This window comes from Vanellus vanellus (assembly GCF_965231255.1).
Source record: "Vanellus vanellus genome assembly, chromosome: 2".
In the NCBI taxonomy this organism is placed as follows: domain Eukaryota; kingdom Metazoa; phylum Chordata; class Aves; order Charadriiformes; family Charadriidae; genus Vanellus; species Vanellus vanellus.
The window spans coordinates 13827814-13853204 of record NC_138906.1 but is presented as its reverse complement, the minus strand read 5'-3'; the positions used below and the strand labels follow the sequence as shown (position 1 = coordinate 13853204).

General features: G+C 40.9%; 1 protein-coding gene across 1 annotated transcript in view; it reads left to right on the top strand.

The window, feature by feature from the left end:
• Positions 1–22483: 22483 nt before the first annotated feature.
• PITRM1 (pitrilysin metallopeptidase 1) overlaps positions 22484–25391 on the top strand; it is a 30565-nt gene continuing 27657 nt past the window's right edge. The window contains exons 1-4 of the mRNA XM_082480015.1: positions 22484–22558; positions 22960–23062; positions 23910–24016; positions 24994–25145. Of these exons, the coding sequence (XP_082336141.1) occupies positions 22512–22558; positions 22960–23062; positions 23910–24016; positions 24994–25145 (409 nt within the window). The 5' untranslated portion in view covers positions 22484–22511. The remainder of the gene's footprint in view (positions 22559–22959; positions 23063–23909; positions 24017–24993; positions 25146–25391) is intronic.

The following is a 25391-nucleotide window of genomic DNA, read 5'->3' as shown; positions in this document are numbered from 1 at the left end:
ATTTCAGAGTTCACAATTAAATCTTAGGAGATTTCTATCTGGCATAAAAGTCTCCACAAAGTCTTACTACAGGACCATGTATCATTGTTTTTTAACTAGTTAAAAGAATTAAAAATAGCTGACAAATTCAAAGAGCTTCATAACAGAAACAGTTTCTGTCACTGTAGGTTGAGAACATGATTGAAGAAAGCTAGCAAATGCATTTAGAATTTCAATTTGTGTTCAGAAAAACACTTAAGTACGTGCCTAGCTTTCAGCAGGGCCAAGCACGAGTTTTAAGTTAAATTTGGTTAATATGCTTTCCTGTACAGAGATAATTTTCTGCATCAGGTTGTTAATGAACAAATGGTAAGTGAGACTTTTTTTTCCCCTACACGTACAAACGTATCATGGTAATTTCAAACCATCAAGTAATAAAACTATATTGTGAGGAATACCTTGCTAAGAAAATCTACTATGAAATGTTATATAAAAATAACAGATTGTTCTGCATTTGATTTCTCCAAACGATCTCATTTAAATGTAAATTTTAACTAAGTTATGCTTCCCTTGGTGGTATTACAGTTTAAACTAATTGCTGGCTGTTAGAACTCAAAATCATGTGTGTATGCAGCTGTGAATAATGAATTTCTATCGTCTTGATAAAAAGCACAGGTTTTTCTCTCTTGATATCTCTGTCATCATGGCATGTATCAGAACTAGTTTTTACACCAAATTAAGTTAAAGGAAGGTAACCTAGAGAAATCTTAAAAATAGATTTTGTAAGAGATAGGTGGATCTCTTCTGAGGGAAACATTGGTAGGCTTGCACAATTTGACCTAAAAGTCACTACAATATCATTTACTTCTCTCAGTACAAAATGACCTCTTACAAATCTTTGCTGCCTTGCCTTTAATTTCTGTATCCTTTTTCTTTTCTCTCATTGAAGCAGTTTATGTTTGGCAGAATTTATAATACGACGAGTATTATTATATAATTTCTAAAAGGTTTTTAATGTTGCTCAGGAAAAAGAAAAAGAAGAACCACAATCCATAAATGATTTGATGTAGGAATGACGTAGGCAGGGAGTGGGAGTGGTAGGTGATATAATCTCCTTGAAATTTATGTTTTCACAACATGGGTGGCCTCGGAGAATTTTTATTCTTCATTTCAATAATATATTTGCAAAATTCTGGGAAAAAAATCCTAATATGAGTGCTCTAAGTGTAAAATTAATTCTTGTGAGGTGTTTCAGAAATATGGTCACAAAAACCCCATAAATGCTGGTATAGAAATGTAGAGAGATAAAGCTTCTATGAGAGTACAGTCAGAAGACAAAGTGTGAATTTCGGTTACTTGTGAGGAGATTTTGCAAACAGACTTGTCGCTTGAAAAATCAGATGAACTGACTGGAACCCAAGGTACAGTTTACATGCATTATTTAAAAGCCAGACTACTTGAAAACATGGTCTTCCTTTACCAATCTCTTGCCAGCAAAGCTGAAATGTTTCACTTTGTCCAGTTTCCTTTTTACTGCCAGCGCTACAAAATAAATTAATTCATTCATCCTACTGCCACTTTGCTCTAAATTAAGTTTCCAAATATTCGTTTAACTTAAAATACAAGTTGCTGATGATAAGTTTAGCTCAGAGGTGGGCAGAATCTTTCAACTTTGATTACCAGTTAAAACCTAATCAAAGTGTAACCTCTCAAGGGCTGGTTATGAAATTCATTGACACAGTATCACAGTATCACAGTATGCTAGGGATTGGAAGGGACCTCAAAAGATCATCTAGTCCAATCCCCCTGTCGGAGCAGGAACACCTAGATGAGGTTGCACAGGAAGGCGTCCAGGCGAGTTTTGAATGTCTCCAGAGAAGGAGACTCCACAACCTCCCTGGGCAGCCTGTTCCAGTGCTCTGTCACCCTCACTGAGAAGAAGTTTCTTCTCAAATTTAAGTGGAACACCTGGCACCTCATTCCTTGAACAGGAAACCACTCTGTAACTGGCGTTTACTGGCAGACCTGTTGGCAATCTAAGCAGAGCAAGTTAAGATTTTAGAGGACTGGAAACTGAATCTTTTCCAAGTGTCGAAGAGTGCAGAAGGTCCATCTGCTGCTGTAGACGACAGGCTCAGATCCCAGGCTGGGATCACGGGGAGTCCTTCTACTGCCTAGATGGGCTTCAGTTCACAAGTTAAAGACTAACTTTAACTTTTCTCGGCAGTCGCTCTGGGACTGTTAACAACAATCGTGTCATTACTTTAACGCTGTAGTTCATTAGGTGGTTCATTAGGTGTTTTAAGGCTCCTGAGCATAGTGCTAGGAAAACACTAACATGTAGTAAAGAAATGGATCCTCCTTCAAACCGTACAAGCTTTATGGCTGCCAAACTTAACACACCTATACTTAACACACCTGTAGATAGCCAAATTATACTGCAATAGTTACCAGGTCACCATATAGCACCTACAAACTCGGTACTGAACCCTTTTTGTACAAGTTCACAATCCCCCGCATGCAGAGGAAAAAGGACAGTATTCTGCAGTAGCACTTGGAAAATGTTGTTTTCTCATAGTTACTGCTGGAACATAAACTGTGATCATCGCAATCAATGAAGTTACATTTGATTTAAAGAATGATTCTATGCTCAAAATAAATGGGAACACTTCAATAACCATACATTTTGCTTTGTTTCCTAGTCTCCTAAAACAAATGGAAATGACATGAAAGTATATCACAAAGATATAATAAGAGTTTGGAAATGAATCAGGAAACATAAAACTATGGTTCTGACCACAGCCATTATATTTTCCACATCGCATAATGTAGTAGCAGCATAACTTATTTTACTCACTTTAAATCAGGGTTAAGGCAGCTTACACGGAAATTCTATTAATGTTAACTTAAAAGATACGCATTGAATCTTGAGTGGCTTGCAACAAACGTAAAAGAGATTTTATTTTTATTTGTACTTGTTCTTTGGAAGTGGAATTACATAATTCTTACCAAAAATATGGGCTTTCTCTTTGTCAAAGGAGAAAGATAGCATTTGTCACTTCGCAATATTCTCTCCACCGAATCAGATTTATCAGGAGAGTCAGTAATTGTTATAAAACTATAAAAAGAAAGTAGAAAAATCTCTTGAACAGCAGAAAGCAGGAACTGTAGGGGGGGAACTGTAAACCTCAGCCCTCCTTTTGGAGAGTCGCTTGAACGCTCTCTGTGAATTCTAGCTGAATATCTTTTTATTTGCTTTCAGGGATTGCCTATGCAGCTATGGAACATTAGTTAAATTGAACCAATATAGATATATCATTTTGTATTATTGAAGGCAATTTTCTTTAATTAGCATAATAAGAGGAAAATTACACATCTTAGTAAGGGCCACTTGTGTCATTTCCCCGTGTACGCAGGTCTTTCCAGCTGATTGTTTTCAATCAACCTAGAAAGCACTACGAACAAAGCTGCTGGAGTGTAGCAGTCTTACTTCCAACATTTTTCATTTCATACATGACATATTTTCAAACATGGCTTCTGAGATCCAGACCACATGAAAGGATTTCTTTTGACTGTTTCAAAAAGTTTGCGGTCTATCTGTTCGCTTACAGTCATCATGGAAAGACTTATTCAATGACTGTATGTTTTTAGTGGTTTGGATTTTTTCTTCCCCTTTTCCGTCTTGTGAGTGAAGATGAAAGAAGAACCTAATTACTCTAGGATTAAACTTCTTTATATGAAGGACATTTCGCTGTGACTTTGAACATTAATATCGCTAGAAAACACAGAGACAATAATTCTCATTTACCATGCAGGTTCAGATGATGCAATGCGCTGAAGGAAAGGATGTAAAACTATAATTATATACATACGGGTTGTCAGAAAGTAAAAGGAATGTTATAATAGCTGCTAATTAACTTTTACGGCATGAGTAAAGTTGGTTAGGTATTTTGAATTACAAGAAGGCGAAAAACCATCCTTCTTCTGAACTGAAAAAAAAAGTGATATGAGCACCTTTCACCCCAGACAGATCATTCAAAAAACAGATAAACTCGTATTTGAAACTTGGCATGTCAGTAATGACTAGTGATCATTTCCTTTGATGCTCTGTAAAAGATTTGGTTGTCGCATAATACAGGGAGAGTAGCAGCTATGGAGGCATAGCTCTGCATTTTTAAAAATGTGCTGTCATATATGCACATTAAAAGTAAGTCAAAGGATCTGACACCGAAAATGTCTTTTGGTAGTATTGCTTTTCACTTATTATGGAAGTTTTTTCATTTTCAAAAGAAAACTTCATTTTTGCTAAACATGAGAAAGGAAGCAATTTAAAGAAAATAAAATTTCTTTTCAAAAGTTTACAGAAATTGTAAAAATGTAAGGTTTTGTTGATATTTTAAGTTTACCATAAGACTATATAAAAAACAGTGTTTTTTTTTTAATTTTTGTAGTTCGTTTCTTTTTGTGTAGATGAAAATAAGTTACATTTCTCAAACAATTACAGTAGAAAATAAAGGAACTTCTAACTTATACATTTTTTATATACATCCACTGTCAAGCAGCCATGATTCACAAGTTTACAATAGTAGAAAATTAGGACATGCACACTAGGACAAGTAGCTAAACTCTATCTTTGGCTAGAAGTTCCCATGTTTATAAGTCCTAATTACTCACCAAGAGCCAGCCTGACAACTTTATCCATAGTGAGCAACACTCAGTTTCACCAGAAATCTTATGAGGACACTGGAGGAATGTTGATTGAAAAGAAAAGTATGAAAATCTGCCTTGCAATATGAATTCAATCAAAATCTGTATGCACCACAGTCTGCATTCATTCTGAGGAATCTAAATTAGAAGAAAACGGAAAGAAAGTCCTATCCATGTCATAAAGTATCGCCCGGTGCTTCTGAGCAAAATACTGATTTTTATTTCAAAATGACCTTCCTATAAAAAGCCAGACAGTCGATTAAATAAATAAAAACCCACACCTTCCAGTGAAAATTCTATTTGCAGAGAATTTTCGCAGCTGTTTTTCTTCTATTCAAGCCAAATTTTCGAATCTGAAAAGTCCTTTTTTGATTTTTTGATCCTTCCTGCCTTCACGTGAAGGACATCACTCATTGACAGTGCAATCATTAATTTTCCACACTTCAAGCAAATCAATTTTCTTCTTGGCATAAAAACATGCAAGATTATCACAGCTTTGCCCTGTACCAAAGCACTCGTGACATAAAGCCCAGCGTACCCTGTGTCAACCATCTGGCTGATGTGCCCGCAATTCTGAGGTATGATGTTTACATTGCAGTTCACGAGCCTTTGAGTCAAACCTTTCTGTTATTCATTACCTGGCTTTCCATTCTTTCCCGTACATGTGCAAGGTTGTAGCATTTGAGGAGACGTGTTATTTGCTTTTTATAATAACCAATATCTACATCCCCTCCAGGTTGCATCCTTCTCGAGTAACAGACTTCAAGGAGCAAATAAATACCACTTTATGCTCCATTAATTAGCATTTCTTTTGCAATGACCAAGGGCAAGGTCACAGGGAGTTGGAAAGACGCCGTTCTTGTAAACTTGTGCAAATCAGTGCCCACGCTTCTCTGAGCAAATCAAACCCAAACTGTGTTTTGCCTAGAATTTTTAAATGTGAATTACCCACAAAAAGCTTCTCCGGCTTTGATTCTCCATTTGGATTACCTGCAATTGCTTGCAAGTGCTTAGATGCAAATAAGCACCATTTCCTTCTGAGATCAAAGATTTATTGGATGTCAGATTTTATCTCTGACGATCACAACACTATATGCATAAGCCTGATGCTGTGTGTTCGTACATTCAGAGTCCCATGTTCGCTGTGTTAAAACTGAAAGTAGGTCATTGCCACATAGTAAGTGAATGAGCGTAACAGTACAAGAAATCTATAATTCTCTCTTGAGGGTTCAACAGGGAAGTAGGGAAATAGATTGGATTAATTCTACTGAAACAGTGTGGTTGGTCATTATTCTTTATGGGGATCAATATGAATTGAGTCTGGGCTATTCTAAAACGTACTGTTACTTTCCAGAAGGCAGGGATCTATTTTGGTGGTGTGCTCAAGCCGTAATAGTTACATTTGTCAGATTATCCATTATACCTCACATTTCCATATAAATTCTTGGTGCTCAGATGTGCTGTTGGAATCATCTTGGGTACTTTTACTTGGAGGTGATATAATATAGCTGGACCTATTTTGGGGATTTTTTTTATGAACAACCATTCTTTAAAAAAAATACTGGGGACAATTTGGTTGCAATTATCTCTAGCCATCTTGGGTATTTTAAATATTCATTTACTGTCTAATCCAAGAACATCAGAATATGACAGTATTAGACCTTCAAATGTTATTGCCACCTTATTATTACTAGCAAAGTAGTTACTGCTCAGGTGTTTCTCCCACTTCGAATTAGGCAGCTTGCTTTCTTAGCGCCAAAGTTCCTACAGGTACCCCAGATGTATGAAATCCCAGCTGTCCCTTGGGAAAACGCTTCATAGTGCTGTTGATGTCAGCTGATCTGATCTGGTTGAGCAACTTTTGGAAGCGTTAAGTTCTTTCTTCTAAGGACTAGGATTTTTGCTGGTGTAAACTGTTACTGAAATAAGCAGAAAGACTCCAGTGGACCTACGGTAATTTAAATCAGCTAATATTTTGCCCCCACTTTCATGATTTCAGAAGGAGTTGCAGCGTTTCAACACCACGTTGCAAGATGGAGCCCTGAGGAATAAAACCTAAAAAATCCCCTTACAACCTCTATGTGACTATGTGCTCAGAATGTATATTCAAGAAAGTGTTTAGAGCTGCATAATGTATGCTGTGCAAAAGTCCTTCCTCCTTTTGACATTGACACAGATTGTCTCAACTCGTCGCGGAATTCTTCCTGCTTATAGCTAACTTCTTTTTCATTTATCTTCGCTGTATCTAATGATAGCGGGTGCAGTGTGCAGTCATTTGGACCAAAGCAGTGTGCTTATATGCATTCCCAGCAAATGGGAATGAAACAAGGATGTCCAGAAGCAAAGGAGGACTGCAAGATATGGAGGGCACTGAAAAGTCAGCTTTTTGAAGGGAATGTGTAAGGAGATTATTGTAATCATCTGTATATGAAGATAAAGCATTTGACCTTTATCTTCACTGCAGCATTTAAAGGACGGGTGAAGTGTTTTGTTTTTTAATTCAAAAGACAAGACATAAAATGTATTAAAAAGCACCTATTTTCAGTGCTAGCTGTATCAAGAAAGTAAAAGCTATTTTTCTCATACAATGTTTAGTATACACTGCTGCTCACTAGATGTCAGTCAAAACGAGTGAAAAGAGTTGTGAACAGTGGCTAAAAATCCTTTCTTCTCTCATTTGTTCAGATTTCAGCCTCTCTTCTCTTGAGATATCATAATTTCATTGTATCTCCAGTTACCATAGAGTCTTTCAGGATGGACAAGAGCTGAATGCGCATAAAAGAAGAACAAATGACTAAGCGAATGAAAGAAAAAAAACATTTTTTTTTCTTTTTTGAGATGATTATTAAATGAGATTTTTGTTCCTGAGAAAATAAATACAATGGATTAAATTAAAGCAACGCTGGCATTGTGACATGAAAATGCAAGGTCATTAATGCAAGGTCATTATTCATTTATTACACCCCACTGAGCCACAGAATATAGAGAACGTGCACTGTCTCACAGTGTATTACCTAAGGTCCTTGATGCTGCTAGCATGCACTTTAAACATGGAAGTAATTTCATGTGACTGTAATGGAAAAACCGGCATGCTTAAAGTTAAGAAGCCACGTAAGCCTTTGCGGGACGGAAACCCAGACGTGCACGGCAGCTGACATGAACAGAGAAATTAACCTGAATTTAGCTATGGAGAAATAAATGGTAAGTTTACTACTGCTGGGAATGATAGCTTCATTTTACCTTGTGGATATCATTACGCAACAAGAACACAAGGCGAGGAAAACAATATATCAAATTTACAAACTGAAACCCTTTAAAATGTATAAATTCCAGTAATAATGGTGCCTAAAGCTAACGTTACGCACTTCCTCAAGCTATTTGCATTAAATCAAGAGGCAGTGCGCACATGCAAAACCCCCACCGACCAGGTCAGTTAGGCGAGTGACTGAATGTGGATTTGGGATTAGGATTTTCAAACAAGTTAGACCACCACCTTCAAACCTAAGTGACAAAATGATTTAAATGCCTGAATCTTACTGTGCTTTCCTTTGATCGACTGAAAATCCCAGCCTAGCATTGAAATCCTGGTCCCATTACAGTCAATGGCAAACCGCTCATTTGATTTCAACAGCAGGATTTCTCCTGGGATGTCTAACCTTACCCACTCCAGAACAAGCATTCTCTAGGAGCTTGTTTCTTCACCCACTAACGATTTCGTTTAGAGCTAGACCCAGCCATAGGAGATCAGCTTGACTTCAATCCAATTGAAGGTGAACGACCTTTAAGGAGAACGATCACACGGTGACAATAAGGCACGAACAAAATAGCCCCAATAAAAATCACAAATTTCTGCAAGGAGTACGCAGGAGGTTTATTAGCCTTTCAATGGGCAGAAGCCAGTATTGCTGATCTGTGCTGCCACCCTGTGTCACTCAGCACTCTGCCTTGCCGGTCCAGTTGCTAACACGGAGTGTTTTCTGTGCAGCTCAAAATCCCTTACAATACCGGCTCCTTTTCCCTTCCTTTGTATTGAATTTCGCCCACAGAAAACACCCCACACTAGATTTCCATTCAGTGAGTGGGACATATATTCCAGTAAAGAAGTACTTGGTGTCAGCCTGGTTCCAGACATGCGCGTGCCTCAACAGTTAAAAAAAAAAAAAGCTTTCATCATACCAAAGTCAAACTGATATTTATTTACCACCAGGGACAGACATCATCGCATGCTAATTGTCAAATAGGTTATGCCCTGATTTAATTGGAAAACCACAATTGAAAATGATGGATAACGTTTTCATTATGTTTATTTCAAGGCCTTGCTTAATCATAGTTATAGTTCATGATGGGGAAATATTTTAATTGGATTTCACCCGGCCAGTCTGGGGACAAAGACTGTCCTTTCATTTTCATGTGAAGTCCTCCAGGCAAGAAGATTTTGATCTTTAATCACGGCCTTTAAACACAACTACAATTAATAAATATATAGTTTACATACATATATATATATTTAACCGTAAATTGCAACTTTTTATTCTATGCAGATGTGCATGAGCTTGAACGGGCATGGGAAAACCCAGCTGGCTGTCCTCATAGGACAATTAGTGTTTCCCTCTGTTGAAGGGTGCAAAGAGCAGAAACACTCCTGCCTTTCAACCACAATGTTCCAGTTCTTCAAGAAAATATCATATATAGAGAATCCTACAACCTATTTGTTAAAGTTAGCTGCCAGCTCAACCACATAGTGCCCTCTCCCTTGGCAGACAGCAAGAGTTTTAATTAAAGTGATTTTTTGCACTGGGCAGTATTCACTGATCGGTGAGCACCCAAACTTTGTCTTTTTACATCTGCAGTTGAAAGCCCTCCAATCTCCTTTGGCTTGCCCTTCCCTTTGGATCTGTAACAGCCAAAGCAGGCAGCTTTACAATGCCGCCGCAGTTTTGGCTTTGACTCTTCAGGTTGTTTCTCCATAACTCAGTCATTTTCCTTCTGAATGACCTCTTTCCCAGACTGCCGCGCAGGGCGGTTCTCATAGGTCCTGTCTCCTTTACAGAAAGACTCACTAGATACCTATCTTTGCATTACATTTCACAAAACGAAGTTAAGAGTCTGTTAACTGGTGTACAAAACCAAGCACAGAGAGAATATGAGACTGAAGATTGTTAGCTAACTGTTAATGAATGAATACTGTCTTTGGTCACGTATTATTTTTTTTCACAGTGTTGTTTAGTGCCAAGAATGGATAGTACACAGCAAACTGGTATTCCTAGTAATCCTCAGGCCACTCAGCATTGTGAGTTTATTTACCGCGTGCCGTTTAAAGCCGTAAGGGTACATTCAATGCTTCATCTCTTCATGGGCCTTTGCATGCTGTTCTTCATAGTCATAGCCCAGGTTGTCGGAAATACTCATTAACTCCAGGTATGTCCGCACCAAGCAGCAGAGTGCTGGACAAGCCAGTCACAAAACTAGAAGCAGTATAAATGTATCAGTGTCGCATTGCACCTCCTCCTAGGGAGATGTTTTTGCCCCAGCATGATAATCACACGGTTTCTGTAACTCAGACAAGTATCTCCGCGTGGGAATGCACTTTGCTGTTTAGCCATACCAAACTACTTGCAGCTAGCAGAGGAATCTGGAACACAGTGCTGTCTTGTAACACGCAAACACGGACTTATCTTCACTATGCTGTGAACAAGTGGATATTTTTTCTTCCCGTTTTAGGAAAAAGACTATCCGGTTTTGCCCTTTTCTTGAAATATCTTCAGCCTGATTTTTCAAAGCAGTCAGCATTTTTCTGGCACTTTAATGCAGAGTTCCTTTTGGCTCCACTTGCAAAGCCAGCAGATTTTGCTTTCAGTTTCAAATCAAAATAATCTCATGTCAAAGCTCTGTCATGGCATGGCCTTTGTGGAAAGGTAAACAACAAAATCCCAGCCTAGACCACATATTACAAATTTTGCATGATTTCAGTGGAAATCCACATCTCAGCCCAAAATCCTTTACAATGCAAATTATAAATTGCACGTGCAATAACGGCACTCAGTTTTCAGAGAAGAGGGTGAATAGCATCGGAGGACTTTTATCATGTTGCAGCAGCGTCAGATTTTGGCTTTAGAAGATAATCCCACCTACCTAATGAGCTCTAAGTGCATGGCTCGTCTCACTGCCAACTGTGTCAGCCGCGAGCTCCTTTTGGCCGGCGGCACAATCGATAAGGCGATCTGAGTGGTAAAAGGAAGGAAGCTAAAACCAGCGGTGTGACCGGCCAGAAAGCAAGGGTTAAGCTGAGGCTTTGCCATCAGAAAGGAGGATAACATCAGTTTTAAATGAGATGAGGGTAGAAGCCATACAGTGACAGCCCAAAATCCTACTTCGGGGAGGTTTAAAGATACAACAGGGAACACTCGCCCTCTAGAGGATTAGTGACCAACAGCTCTTGCTCTTTCAAACTCCCAGATCCTTTATTGCAGCTGGTGAATGCTGCGAAGCCGTTCAAGTTCCCGAAATTCCCTCAGCAGCCCTTCCTCCCGCCCGGCCTCGGCCGCCGGAGAAGCCGGAGAGGAGGTGGCCAAACACGGAGTGCTTTCCCAGAAGCTGTCAAGAGGAAAAACTACCACGGGTCTAAACACTAAAGCTATCTGGAAGAGGATTCAGACCTTCCTGGAGCTATAAACTTGCAGATTGTGACTTTCCTGGAACAAATCAGAGCAGGTGTCGCTTTCCAACACCATTTCTTGAGCAACAACTCTGCCGTGCTCCTCAATCGCGCTTAAAACTGGTCTGGCACCCTCTCCCGTGCCATAGCCTCAGCTTGCCTCTTCTTCTCTTCCTTCCCTGGCCAGCTTTAACCTCACCACAGGTGGCACAAGTCTCTCTCTGTTGCACTCTATAGTTTTCCTTCCACCTTCTCCACAGTCTCAAAAGGCCTGGAAGATGGGGGAGTTTTGTAACTTTTCACTAATCCAACACCTCCCATCATGGTGACCTAAAATTCTCCACTGCCAATACCAGTTCCCTAAAAACCTGAGCCATTAATAAGTGTGAAGAAAGCAAAATTTGCCACCCACGGAATGCACTGGGTATAATAAAAGCTAAGGCTGGTCGGGGAGGACAGTGCATTTTTTGATAGTTCCAAAGTCAGTAATCTAAAAGGGCGTTCCCCAGATCCTTTAGGCAAGGCTAAACTGATCATTTAAGAGAAAACTCTTAAATATGCATGGCATGTAATGGCACTTTGGAAGCAGTTTGTACTTTTACTTTTGAAATATGTGTAAATTCGACCAGGGTTCCCTAAGGCCTAAATTTTAAGGCTCAGTTGAATTTTAATTGCTTACTAACAACATTATGTAATTCTCCAATTAATCTTCTCTCAAAACAAGCTTACCCATGAGATATTATTCCAAAGCCTATTTGTGTAAAATTGTTATTTTTGCAAATGGAAATATATTTGATTTCCTAGCTGGAGTTAATATCTTCTGTGTTGAACAATGTGTTGAGCAGGGTCAGAAAATGTAACTGTCAAGTTTTGCAAATAAATGCAGCCCTTCTTGTGATTTAATTACATCAAGCCTCCCTCTGAAAACTGTAGCTACACCAGAAGAAGGTTTGGGGCCAACATCTAGAACTGGATGTGTTCTTTGCATGTTTGGTATTTTATTTAAATCATACACATATGATACATACATGGGTACTTGATCCACTACATAGCATACAGGTAAATATTCGATCTTAGCCAAGAGTGGTTATCTGAAGGCAAAATATGTGTTTGGTGAGCACTACTAGCAATAGAAAAACTACTGAAAGAAAGATATCTGTAAGCAGGCCTGGGGCATGTACAGTCAATGATTTTTGCATGTACGGTGATTTTTCTAATGACTGATGTTGTATCTGACATTCAGCGTATACATTATTCCTTTTATTGAAAGCTTTGTTGGTTCTGTTTTGAATGGCAAACTGCATATGCTTGAATTATCACAACAGAAAAGCTTATCATAATAATGGCACACAAACTGCAAGAGGGCAAAAGCTTTGGCCCATAGCAGCACTTCTGTGTGCCAAGGTTAGACATTGTCTCATCCGAATGCAATTGCACCCTAACTTATGTTTAACAGTTGAATAAGTCAAAGTTATTATCACGTTCACTTTTACGCTCAGCTGTTGCTCTAGGGATATAGTCTTCTGCCACGTACATGCTGCCTGGCCCTAGTTTTTTTATTAGATATTCATTTTATAGGGCGAATTGGAAAATAATATTTGATGCTCCAGAAACAGAGCATCTCTTTCAGACTTGCTAAGTACAGAAATGTGAAATATATAGTATGGGTAAAATGAAAAATATCATACGTATTTTATTGACAATAAGTGTGGGAGGCTTCAAGGATTCACTATTCATAGCTACGCATTTGCAATTAGACTCTTCCAAATTCTTTTTAATTCCCTTTTGTCATAGCCTCACAACTACAGGCTGGAATTTTTCTATTTGTGACTACCTACCCCAAGGTCACAGTGCCGTCCAGTTCTGGGTATCATTTCTTCTGATAAAATGAAAGGAAGAGCCAGCATAGGAAACCTTGCTGTGCTGATCCTATTTGCAGAGTGGTCCTTGATTTGATCAGCAATTTTCAAGTCCTCTTCATTCTCCATTTGTTTGTGAAAGACATGTAAAATGACCTTCCAAACAGATAAAAAGCTGAGACATACTTTCCACATATGTATGGATGCAAACCATAGCGAAATAGGATTCGTTTGTTTGTTTTTTAACAATATGTAGGAAACTGAAGCTAAAATGCTAATTTCATGAGTTCTTTTTACCCTGGTTTTGCTATGATTTTGGATAAATAAGCAAAAGCAAGCTTTAGAGAATTTGCTGGTCCTGCGAAAGACTCAGCCCTGAATTAGCTATCATGCTCCCAAGAAAACTAACTTTAAAAACAAAATATCAAAATGGGTAAACCCACCACAAACAGACGTGACTGAGAAGTCTTTGTTCAAACTAGATCCATTTGTTCAGAAAATCTGTTTATGCAAAATAAATATTTCTGAAAATCACCTTGTTTTGAGATTCATAATGAGTAAAATAAAAATATATTTGAATTTCAAATATATACAAATAAATTTGCATATCTGTAAGAAGCGTGTCAATTCTACAGGAACTCCAGAGGAAGTTTCACCCATATATGTCAACACATAGGTGCTACGTGATTCTGGCAAAGAAATGAATCTTGTTCCGGAGTCCCACTGATTAATTAATGAGATTCTATTAGCTTATCTGTAAAATAGATAATGATAGCAATACTAACCCAGATTTCCTTGAGAAACTGTAAAACTCAGAGACCTGATGAGTGAAGTGGCGATTATAGTGATACAGAAGTCACTACGCACCTTAGCAAGGCCAGGGTTTCTTTTTGTAAGTCAGTGGCAGAGTTAAAAGATTCCTGGAGTCATGACATACAGTCTTCAGTTTTAATAACTACTAAAGCCATCAAAAATAATAACTCGATTCTTTTTCATATTATTGGTGCAGGCAGCCATCCAACACTAAGCTTCTGTAGTAGGTTGCCTTCAATTATTAAGCAGTAAAGGTGGCAGGTCTTTATCGGGAACAGAGATGAAAGAGAATACTTCGCTTTAATACAAGAAGGGAGAGACATGTTGCTCAACATAATGAACTGTATACTATGTGGAGTACATCATAATGGGCTCTTTATTTGGGTTACATGTGGAAGATGAAACAAATATGTTCATACATTCCAAAGACATCTTTCCAAAACTTCAAACCATCTCATTTCATTCACTTTGGATAATATTTTACATCTGACAAAGCATGAGATCATTCAGCAGATTAGGTCACACTGCCTGTTTGAAGACTTTATGGATTATTCAAAGGAGAGAGACTTACATGTCCTGAAAACTGTAAGTAAAAGTAAAATGTGCGTGATAAAAACCCTGCCTCAGTTCTGCAGCCTTACTTAGGTAAATCTCCCGGTGACACACAGCAGAAAGCCGCTGCGGCAGGAGCGAGAGCTGCACGTACCGCGGCCGAAACGCCAAGGTTCCACCCGCTGCAGCTGCCCGGCACAGGCATGCTTGTCTGCCTTTCCGTGGGCGCAGAGTGGTGGTAACCGCACTCGTGCACCTCCCCTTCCAAATGGCTAGCGCTATAGCTGCAGAGAGAGAAGTAGAAAGCACCCTAAAGAACAAAAGCCATGGGGCAATACTTCACTGATGTCTGCTTCATGAAATGCTATTTTCTTCAGTATGACTGACAATGCCATATGGAAGTTAGCAGGCATCGTCTGACCCACGAGACTTAAAGATTAACTGAGAATAAGGTTGGCGAGCAAATTTAAAAACGATGCACTGTCTTCAACATTTCTGAAGTGTTTTGACGCTGAATCTTCAGAACAATGACCCACATTTTAAAGTTTAACTTCAATGATACAAAATGATGGCATGAAATACAGACATTTAACAATTGTGTCTCCTGTCTAGAATGTGATTATAAGAGTTGGCCAACGGCAGCACCATGCAGACGTTAACAGCGGAAGATACAGATGGTTTCTGCTTAGCATTTGTTTGTAATAATAAAGTGTAAGTCAAGTTGCATTTTGAGCTGCATTTTAAACAGCGGTGTAAGAGCCAGTACAAAATCAAAAAACCAAGTACGACTTAAAATATAACACTGCTTGGCTTTTCTCACAAACAGTCAGTGAACTGGAGAATGTTTTGATTACTTTAACTTGATATCATTTGTACATCTTGCTTTTCTAAGAAAATTAAACTTGCAGCCCATGCTTTTCCTGTCTATCATTGAGTTCCCCTCTCCTCCACCGACTGACTAATTGCAATGGAACCTGACGAGAGCAGAAGTCCCAGGGATATTAAATTCCGTGTTTTGTTAAAAGAGACAGATGAGCAGCAGGAAAACTTAAGTGCTCAGATGAGGGAAAAGCAGGAAGAGCCCATCCATTATGTGTTCAGTTTGCCAAGCAATCTGTCCGTGCATCACTCCAAATCAGCTACAGCAAATGACTTCTCACTGCTGGCATGGGCAATGCAAAACCATAGTAGGGGTGAGAGGCTCCTGAGGGCACTGCAATTCGGGAACAGGTAATGGGGAATTGCTTTACTTCAATGTAATGGATGTAACCAACAAGAAATGGTATTTGGTTATACCTGCTGGTCGTGGAAGAACTTCTCTAAACACCTATGGCTTCACATAACAAACATCCGATACCTAAAGGCGTCATAGATGCAAATATGGCATCTTTACTGCCACTGCTACTTCAGCATGTCAGAACGCATCCAGCTGAGTACACTGAGTGTTCGAACAAGCACTCAAATATGAAAGTTGAAGATTAGCAAAGAATTGCTCCTCCGGCTGTTGGAGTACAGACCCTGACTACACCATCCCCTGATGGTTCAGAGCACATAAACATTAATTCACTCTCAGGCTCTCTTGTGGAGTGCAACAGGCTCTCTTTAGTCCTGAAACAAAATCTGGTAAGGTTATAGAGACCGTTTGCTCAAAGACCACTTCTAAAAGGCAACCGGGACAAGACGTTACCTGGTTAGGCTGCCACCGCCTTACACAACCCTCTGACTTAATCCTGCGGCTTCGCAGGATTAAGATTTCTTCGAAACCCTTTTCGCACACATGCGGGGATGCTGTACAGTTTCATATCATAAAATCACTGCCCTGATAAGCTGTATTACAGCTCTCTAACTACTTCAGGTACATCTTAGGGCCACATAGGGACCAGAGGAGACCAAGGGCCAAGTGCATACCTTAATTTTTATGAACCTTCTCTGGTTTTGCAGCTAGAAGATGCTTTTTATCATGCTACCCTGACAATTAAGTATGTAAAAAAAAGCAAGACACCTGAGGGTTAAATATCTTTTTTCTTCGTTCCCTCCTCCCGCCAACATGAAAGGTAAGAGACAACAAGAAACTATTCTTTCCAGCATGTGGCAGCTGAAACGTAAACAGATGCAGAGTGATTTTCTAACTATTCTGGACAGCATCAGACATGGACTAGATCCCTCCTCAAAATACATTTCACTTGTACTAAATTGAGGCATACATTTCATGGGTTTTTCCATTACTGCAGCTCCACAGGCTCTAGCTTGTGGTTTTGCAGATATGGGTAGCGAGCTCACTTAAATGAAATCTTTGACTCTACATAAATTCCACAGCTCCTTTACACAGACGTTGTTCTTCCCACACACACAGAGCATGATTTGGCCTGTATCTGTGCTATACGTGTACCTGCACTGCTAAGGACTTAATAAAGGCTCTCTGTCAACAGGGTGACAGGAGCAAGACGGAGGTACCTTGTTAGAGCTGTGTGAGAGACAACATCTGCACAGCATTCATCTCTATTCTGGCTTGTCTCACTCCGATGCAACAAAAAAGTTAAGAAATGAAATATAACCCAACTAGGGCTAAAAGAAAATTCATAAAATGCGGATCACTCTGCAGTATCAAGAACTTGTTTATCCTCTTCTTGGTGTTGTGGACTACAGTTTATGAATGGATCTGAAACAACAACAGTGGAATTTCTCAGCAATGAGGCTTTTGCTTTTCTTCTATTGGCAAAAACGGACCCTGATGTAACTCATCATTACCTATGTTACGGCTGTCTTCCTACAGAGCGTAACATTGCTAATGCTTAAAGTGGAGATAGTCCCAAAGGGTTTGTAAAAGGATGAATGGAAAGACTGATCAGAATATGTAAGCCACGCAGCTGAATATTTCTGGGTACCATAAGCAACCAGCAAAGGAAGATCCTTCCAAATAGAATCGCCTTAGAAAAAACGTTACATTTCTTTTCAGCCACACTCTATGGAATAAAATGCTGCCACTTTGCTAATTCACTGTTTTTGTTATCCCTGAGATTCATACTCCTTCGGCTCTCATTGCTAACAAGTCACTTGTACGGGGTTAGAATATAGCATTAAATTGCAGTTTGCAGGCAGCACATAACAAGTTGTGCATGAAGTTCTGCTTAACCCCTGAGAAACTGAGGTGTTGAGCAACTTTCCACTCCTACATTTGTGATATATTATAGAAACGCTTTCGCTTTTCAGCTAGTGATAATCTTTTGTAATATCCGGTTTCCCACAAATAATATTGATGCGACTTCAGCTTTCCTCACTTATATGCATGCATAATATTACAGAACCACATAATTTTTGTCAGCCTAGACCCAACCCCTTTTACCTTCCTCTCTCCTTCCTGTCCCTGAATTCCTCACCGTCCCACTATCTGTTAGCAGGGAAAGCAATCAAAATATTTAAATCTTTTAATAAAGATGCAGGACAAGATGTGAAGGAGGGTAGTAAAATTATTTGAAATGTAAACTGTTAAGCAAAGTTTTCACCTTGACTGTAACCAGGTATTCTGGTCACCCTGAGATAAACCTGAGGCACAGAAGCACTTCTGATACACTATGTCACCCCAGGCTTTCAGCAAGACACACGGTTTTCCTTTTTTCCTTCTCTCAACTCATTGGTTGGGAACAAATCAGCTCCTAGTGCTGCAGCAATGGGAGGTATCTTGTTCTCTGACAGCACAATACAAAACAGGGTCTGCGTGTCCCAGCCTCAGTCCGCATGGGGTCACACAACCCGGTGGAGAGCCTATATCCACCTTGTGGGATCTCTTTGAGATAAATTGTCCAAAAATCAACACACTGAACATTGCGCTCCGCTTTCATTCTGTTTTCTACTGTAAAATCTTTGTGGGGAACGTTTCCCTCTCTTCCACACTACCACATACGCATTTAATAATCTTCCGTCTGCCATGGACAGGAGTCCTGCTAACGGGCGGATGATCTCTGGGATACCCCCAAGTCATAATTTCAGGCTAAACAGGTGATTGCGAAGGCAGGAAGGAAGCAGACAAACAGCAGCATTACAGCCATCCGCTTCTGTCTCTGCCTCTTACTTGCAATCTTGTCTGGAAGAAAACCCGGACAGAGTAAATTAGGAGGTGTGCTGAGGCCTGGGAAACTTGTGGCTTTGTAAAATACTGATTTCAGTGTCCCGCTGAATGTTGGCTGACACCTGTGGTGCAAAACCCTCAGCTTGCTAATGTTTTGTTATTGAAGAGAATACACTGAAAAACAGGAAGGCACATAAATAATCTTGGAAACAAAACTGATGCACAAGAAAAGGGTCCTACTAGTAGGGTTGAGTGACGTTCGAGATACAGCTGAAGCTGGGGTCGTGCTCATGTCCTCTCAAAGACCTATTCTCACCAGACCCTCTCTCAGGAAGATGCTGGGTGGTGATCGCAGGGAACCAGGGAGGAGGAAGGCCTGCATCTGGGACACGAAAGTGTCATGAAAGTGTCACCGTTGTCATGAACTCCCTTCACAGAGACTTTACTCATGGCCTTCAGAAGAGGGCTGACAAGCAGATAGTCTCCCCATTATTTTGTCCACTGACAAAGCACAATTTCTGGCGTACCAACAGTATCCCCTTGAAATGACTTTCAGTAGACCTTGAGTGTAGCCTTTTTTCCCTTTCCTGACTCTCATAAGTAGTTTTATGTTGCTTCTGACAACATGTAGTACAGGGCTGCGCAGAAAATCACCAGTCTCTCCCCTGGGAGGGTGAAGCAGTCACAGACGAAATAATTATTAACTCTAGCCCTGAGAAAACCCTAGAAGAAAGGTGCAGGTGCAGGGACAGCCTATGCTCCATGCAGGGAGAAATTCTGAGATCCAGGCGTGCTTCGTAGGGGACACCATAGAAAATATAGTTTTCCAGCTGTAACAAGCATCTACTAAGTATCTTTCAGAGATTTTAACTTGGCAAAGTTTGGGCCTTATTGTCCATGAAGATAAGAAAAGAAGCCCTTGACAGGTGGGAGGGACCAACTTCTGCTCCAGAGGATAAAGAATGAAACTACTTAGTTAAACACAAAATAGCATTTTCATTCCTGAGCAGTTTTAGTTGAATTTTTTGAAAGAAACAGCTTGTGCAGGCACGGGACTTTTTAGCCCAAATATTTAATTTAGATAAACTTGTGATTGAAAACAAAATCTTTGGAAGGAAAATAACACTAAGTAAAGGTATCTCTAATCAAACACTGTGGATTCAATTGTCATCTCATTTTCATGAGTGGAAAAGCTCTTTGAAGTTACTGCAGTTACATAGAACTTGTCACTAAATAACTGAAAGCAAAACCAGGCATTGGTGATCCAAATGTTTTTATGTCATTTATCAAGACAAGTCGACCAAAATAATTTTATACCTGTTATGCTTTTACATGGTTTTTCTGAATTATCCTTTTCTTAAGATGCAAAAGTCATGTTTACAAAATTTTTTATATATATATATATGTGCGTGCCTGTACATTCACAAACAATATAATGTATTACTCTTACATTACCAGTGCAGCCGTAATCTTAGACAGCAAGAAAATGAAGAAAAAATAGTGTAACAGATCAGTTTCTGTTTCTGTTGCCCATAAGAAAATCTCTGATGTACAAAATACATCAAAGACAATGGCAGGAGAAAGAAAAAATATTTTAAAGTTGTCTAAGGGGTAGTACAAAAGACCTCCATTTTGTAATTAAATTTAAGTTTAGGAATGATGTTTGATGTATTTTGAAACTCTGCCCACTCAGACTGGTTAAGTTTGTGAAAGGTTGCCTGTCAAACGCTATGTCAGTGATATGAAAACAGACAGCCAGTAAATCATCCTTCCAATATAAACATCAACTAAAAATAAATAAATGCCTGCAGCAGAATGCCAGCCTGATGTTCCATTAAGATGAATGTTATAAACCATGAAGAAAACTAAATATTGATGACAAGAAACTGTAAAAAGAGACAGTAGCTTATGGTCAAATCAGGAAACTGTTAGTAAAACTAAGGAACTGAACAGTCAACAGAAAAAAAAGAGTATAGTTTCTTAAAATAAAAAATGCTGCAAGTTAAATATTGGGACTAATAATAAACCATAAATATATGAAAATATTTAGAAATATTTGAAAATTGTAAAGTCATGGTTCTAGTCTCAGAAGTACTTTTCATGTGTTCCTTCTTTTGAGAACATTGTTCATTTTACGTTTATGTAATTGTTTGGTTTTAGCTTGAAAAAAATTTTAGCTTGAAAAAAAAGTTCCCATCAGGACTGGTTCTTCATGGTGTTAAAAACATACAGTTTCTAGAAACATATACTGAAAAGAAACATATACTGGAAGCAGCTCTTATCAAAGTGGTGTGACGATTCTAATCTGAAACAAATACAGAAAAAAAGGACAAAAACCACAGGAGGCGAAATGGTAGAAGGCAGGGAGGAAATCAGGCATAATGAAAATAAGAAGAAAACAAATTACATCTTTTCACTAGCCTTAAAAAAGAATGGGAAAGATATGTAATTAAGATAGATGACAGGTTATACAGGTTAATGCACAACATCCCAACTTTAACTACAGCAAGTTATTGGCTTTTTTATTTAATTTAAAAATTAATGAAATGGGAAAATTACATGGAAAACACAAATGAGCAAAACAGAGGAAAGGCAAGGCGCTGGGGTGATCAGGAGCCCTGCAGCTTGCGGGGAGATCGAGGGCGTCCTTTAGGGCAGAGCGCCGAGCAGCGGGGTGGGAGGGCAGCAGGGCAGCTGAGTCATGCCAAGATGACAAAATCCCTAACGTGACCGACAACGGGCAGCAGCGGGAGGCAGACAACTGCATGCGGGACAGCGAAAAGGAGGAACAGGTCACAGATGGCAGAGACAAAAATTCCCAGGGTACTTTAAATTCCAATTTTTTCAGTTAACATCCTCGCCAAAGAAGTGAAGACAAGCAGCGTGGGACGTGCCGAGCACCTGTTGTTCACTCCCGTTTTGTTTAAAACCCACATACGTCTCCTCTTTTGGCATCAGGCGTCTTATGTCTAAATGGATAATTGGGCTCTTATGTTCAGGAATGAGGGACTGGTAATTTGGTGGCTGTACTCCACAGATGTTGGTCTCCTGGGAAACGTCATGGACGTGCGATATGGAATCAATTACCAAGTTAGTATCTAAAAAGCACGTTAGTTTGCAAAAGAGGAAGGAATTAAAGCCTAGGCATGTACCAGCACTGCCCCGGTGGGTACGTCCACCTCCTGCGAACCTCCACTGAGGTCCATGTTATGACACCGACCAGGAGAAGCCCATATCCGTCTCATCTGTCTCCTCCAGCCCAGCCGCCCCCCGCCACGGGCCCTGTGCAGGTAACGGCTCTGCACCACAGCAGGGCTTAGCTTCCCACCTGCTCCTGTTTACTTTGCTCATATTCCTCACAGAATCTTCGCATAAAAATATGAAGATGCACTGGCAAGACACAGGCAAGGAGGGACGCAGCCTTTCAGACACACTGACCTCTTGGTGTTGTGGTTTCTTTTTTTTTTTTAATTTGAAAAAGCCAACAACAGGCTCTACTCAAAGGTCGTTCCCTGTACAACCAACACAGCTTTCCATTTTCCTCAGAACTTCCTGAACAGGCAAAGACACTTCCAAGAGATTCCCTCCCTCCCCCCACCCCAAGGTCAACCCTCCCCAAAAAGGCCAACGTTTCGGGGTTGTGTCCCCCCACAAAGCCCCGCCGTCGTGCCCGCCGCCCCCACGGCCTCTCCCTACCGGGGGCCCAGCGGGCCCAGCACCCCCTGCCGCCGCCTCACCGCCCGAGTCCGGCCGTCGCAGCGCGGGGCGGGCCGCGGACGGGGCGGGCGGAGCCTCCCGCCGCCGCCAATGCGGGCGGGGGCCGCGGCGCCTGCGCCTGCCCGGCTCGGCCCGTTCTCTGCCGCCGCCGAGGCGCCCAGCCATGTGGAGCCGCTACCGGGCGGCCGGGGGCCTGCTGAGCCGCCGCCGGTGAGGAGGGGGAGGCAGCTGGGCGAGGGGGGCACATCCAGTCCTTTCTCCGCCCGGCCCGGCCGGGCCCCTCAGCCGGGGGAGGCGGCCCGCCCTCCGCTGCCTCGGGCCCCGCCGCCGGCCTGGGTGGGCTGCGCGCTGCGGCCGGCTCCTTCGCGCTCAGCCGAAGGACGGGGAGCGACGTGCCGCCTCCCTGGCAGGGACCGGGCGGGGCGGGGCGCGGCGGGCAGGTGGCAGTCCCCGCTGGGCAGGGGCAGCTCCTGGCCGGAGGCCGGCGGGACCCGGGGCCGGGCGGTGGCGGGCTGCCGGGCCCCAACCCGGCCGTGGGGGAGGGCGTCTCCGTGGCTGCGGTGGCGCCGCCGGTGGGAGCGCGTTTGTGCTGAAGCGAAGTGTCGTTTCAGGGCTTTCAGTCAGAAGTCGTGGAGGTGGAAGAGCGTTTCGGCCAACGAACGGGCGCTGCGGTACAGCGTGGGCCAGCAGATCCACGGGTTCACTGTGGAGCAGGTAGGCATCGCCCTCGGCGTGCGTTTCCTCGGTGTTCGTACAGGTAAATCTTCCCATGGTTGGAAAGTGCCTAAGTGAGGCCAGGAGGCTTGGCGTTAAATATCTGCCTAGATGCTTTGGGAGGTCAGTTAAAAATGGTCCAGTAGTCACCTCTCTGCAACCAAATTCTTTAGGTAACGTTAACACACGTCCTGCAGGGAGCTTACTCCTCTAGAGTCAATCACACGGCCCCGGAGTCTGCGTGTGTGGTACAGATGCTGAGCATTTGGTGTGGTCTTCTGAAAGTGCTGACAGATAACTGAACTTCACTGTGTGCTGTTTTATGAAATACGTTCAAGTAATATTGTATCTCCTAAGCTGCTTTTAATACCTTTGTTAAGAACTTGTAAGGGAAATAATATGTCGAATTTCTTTTCACTTTTTTAAAGAAAAAAGCAGAAGCAGAGAGTAAAGGTAATTTGCAAACCGTGATTGCTAGTGACAGAGCTGGTGGTAGAACTGTGTTCCTTGATTTTTGTTTTGCCACCCTAAACACTGATGTTTGAATATATGCCTTTTCTTTGTATTTCTGATCAAATTTTTCTGGTCTTAATGTCTATACTAGAAGAGTATAGTTCTTTGGTTGTAGTGTATTTTAATGTTGTTTTTTTTTTTATTTTCCATTTGCATACTTCTTTTTTTTCCCTCCCAAACCATATGAACAAAGAATTCATTTAATACTATATATAGCAATATTATATGCCAGTATTATATACAGGATCAAAAAACTAATCATTGCTATATCATCCATGATTTATTTGACTTGGTTGCAGTCACACTGTAATACAGACGTTTTCTTCCAATGCAGGTGACAGCTGTTCCTGAGCTGTTCCTGACTGCAGTGAAGCTTAGTCATGACAGTACAGGAGCCAGGTATCTACATGTGGCTCGGGAGGACTCCAATAATCTGTTCAGGTAAAACATTAATGTATATATAGCATATTCCATCTCGGCATCACCTTGTGCTTTCTAAATTGTAATCCAGTTTCATAACTGTTTTTTTCTGTGATAACAGAGAGGACAGTATGTCCTTTGTGGGATTTCCGTAGAGTTTTTCAGGTTGAAACAGATGTCGTGAGGCCTGTTGTTCAGGCTGCTGCTCAAAACAGGGTTGACACTCAATTCAGGTGTGGTTCCTCACACATTTATTCAGGTGAAAATTTCCAAAGACGAAGATTCTACAACATCTCTTGGCAACCTGTTCCCAGTGTTTGAATGTTTGTATAGTGTTTTTTTTTTTTCTTGTTCATTAATATCAAGTTGGAACCTTCCTTGCTTCAATTTATGAACATTCTCGTGTCCTTCTGTTATGAATATCTGTGCAAAGAACCCGTCTTCATCATATTCTCCTTGTAGGTATTAGAAGGCAGCTATTGAGTCCCCCTGAGGCCTTTCCTTCTCCAGGCTAAATAAGCCTGTTTTTCTCAGCCTCTTTTCACAGTGCATGTGCTGCAGCTTCTGACTGTCTTCATGGCTCTCCACCAAACTACTTGAAATTTATTATCATCTCTTCTGTATTGGTGAGCCGAAAACTGGACCTTCCAATAAATTGGCTTATAGTTGCGAGACATAAACCAATTCTTTTTACCATAACTTTCCATGGAGGTTTTTTTGAGCCTTTTGGCTTAAAAATGAAAAGTGTGTAGTTACATGCTAAAAACTTCTGTATTGCCTCCAGAAGTAGAAGTGCAGAGGTTGTACACCTTCTAGAAGAGGTGGCTCAGGGCTCAATTCGAGAGTCTTTCTTAAGAACTCAATACTCTGCATCCTGCTATATGCTGTGTTTAGTTACTAGACATTGATAATGTTCCCGTAAGTCTCGGCTGCAGATAGGAGGTGGGTGGACTTCTCATCACAAATAACTGCGTGCCTCTCTGTGCGCTCTTTTGCAGCCTACAATTCCGAACCACTCCAATGGACAGCACTGGGGTCCCGCATATCCTCGAGCACACAGTGTTATGTGGTTCTCAAAAGTATCCTTGCAGAGATCCGTTCTTTAAAATGTTAAATAGGTCGCTGTCCACTTTCATGAATGCATTCACAGGTGAGCCCAAAGTAAATAATACCATTTGAAATGCCTGAGGTGTTACTGCAGTAGGGCGGGCTGTCGGCTCTCCTTAATTTGCCTTTGGAGAGCCATTATTATTAAGTGTGAATGTTGTGAGTGAGAGATTAAAAAACTAACAAGGCAAGGCAACAAAATAGATCTTGTTCATTTGGCAGTTACAAAGTCCCAATAGAGGTGGATCCTCATTGTATACAACAATGCATTTAATTATTTATATATATG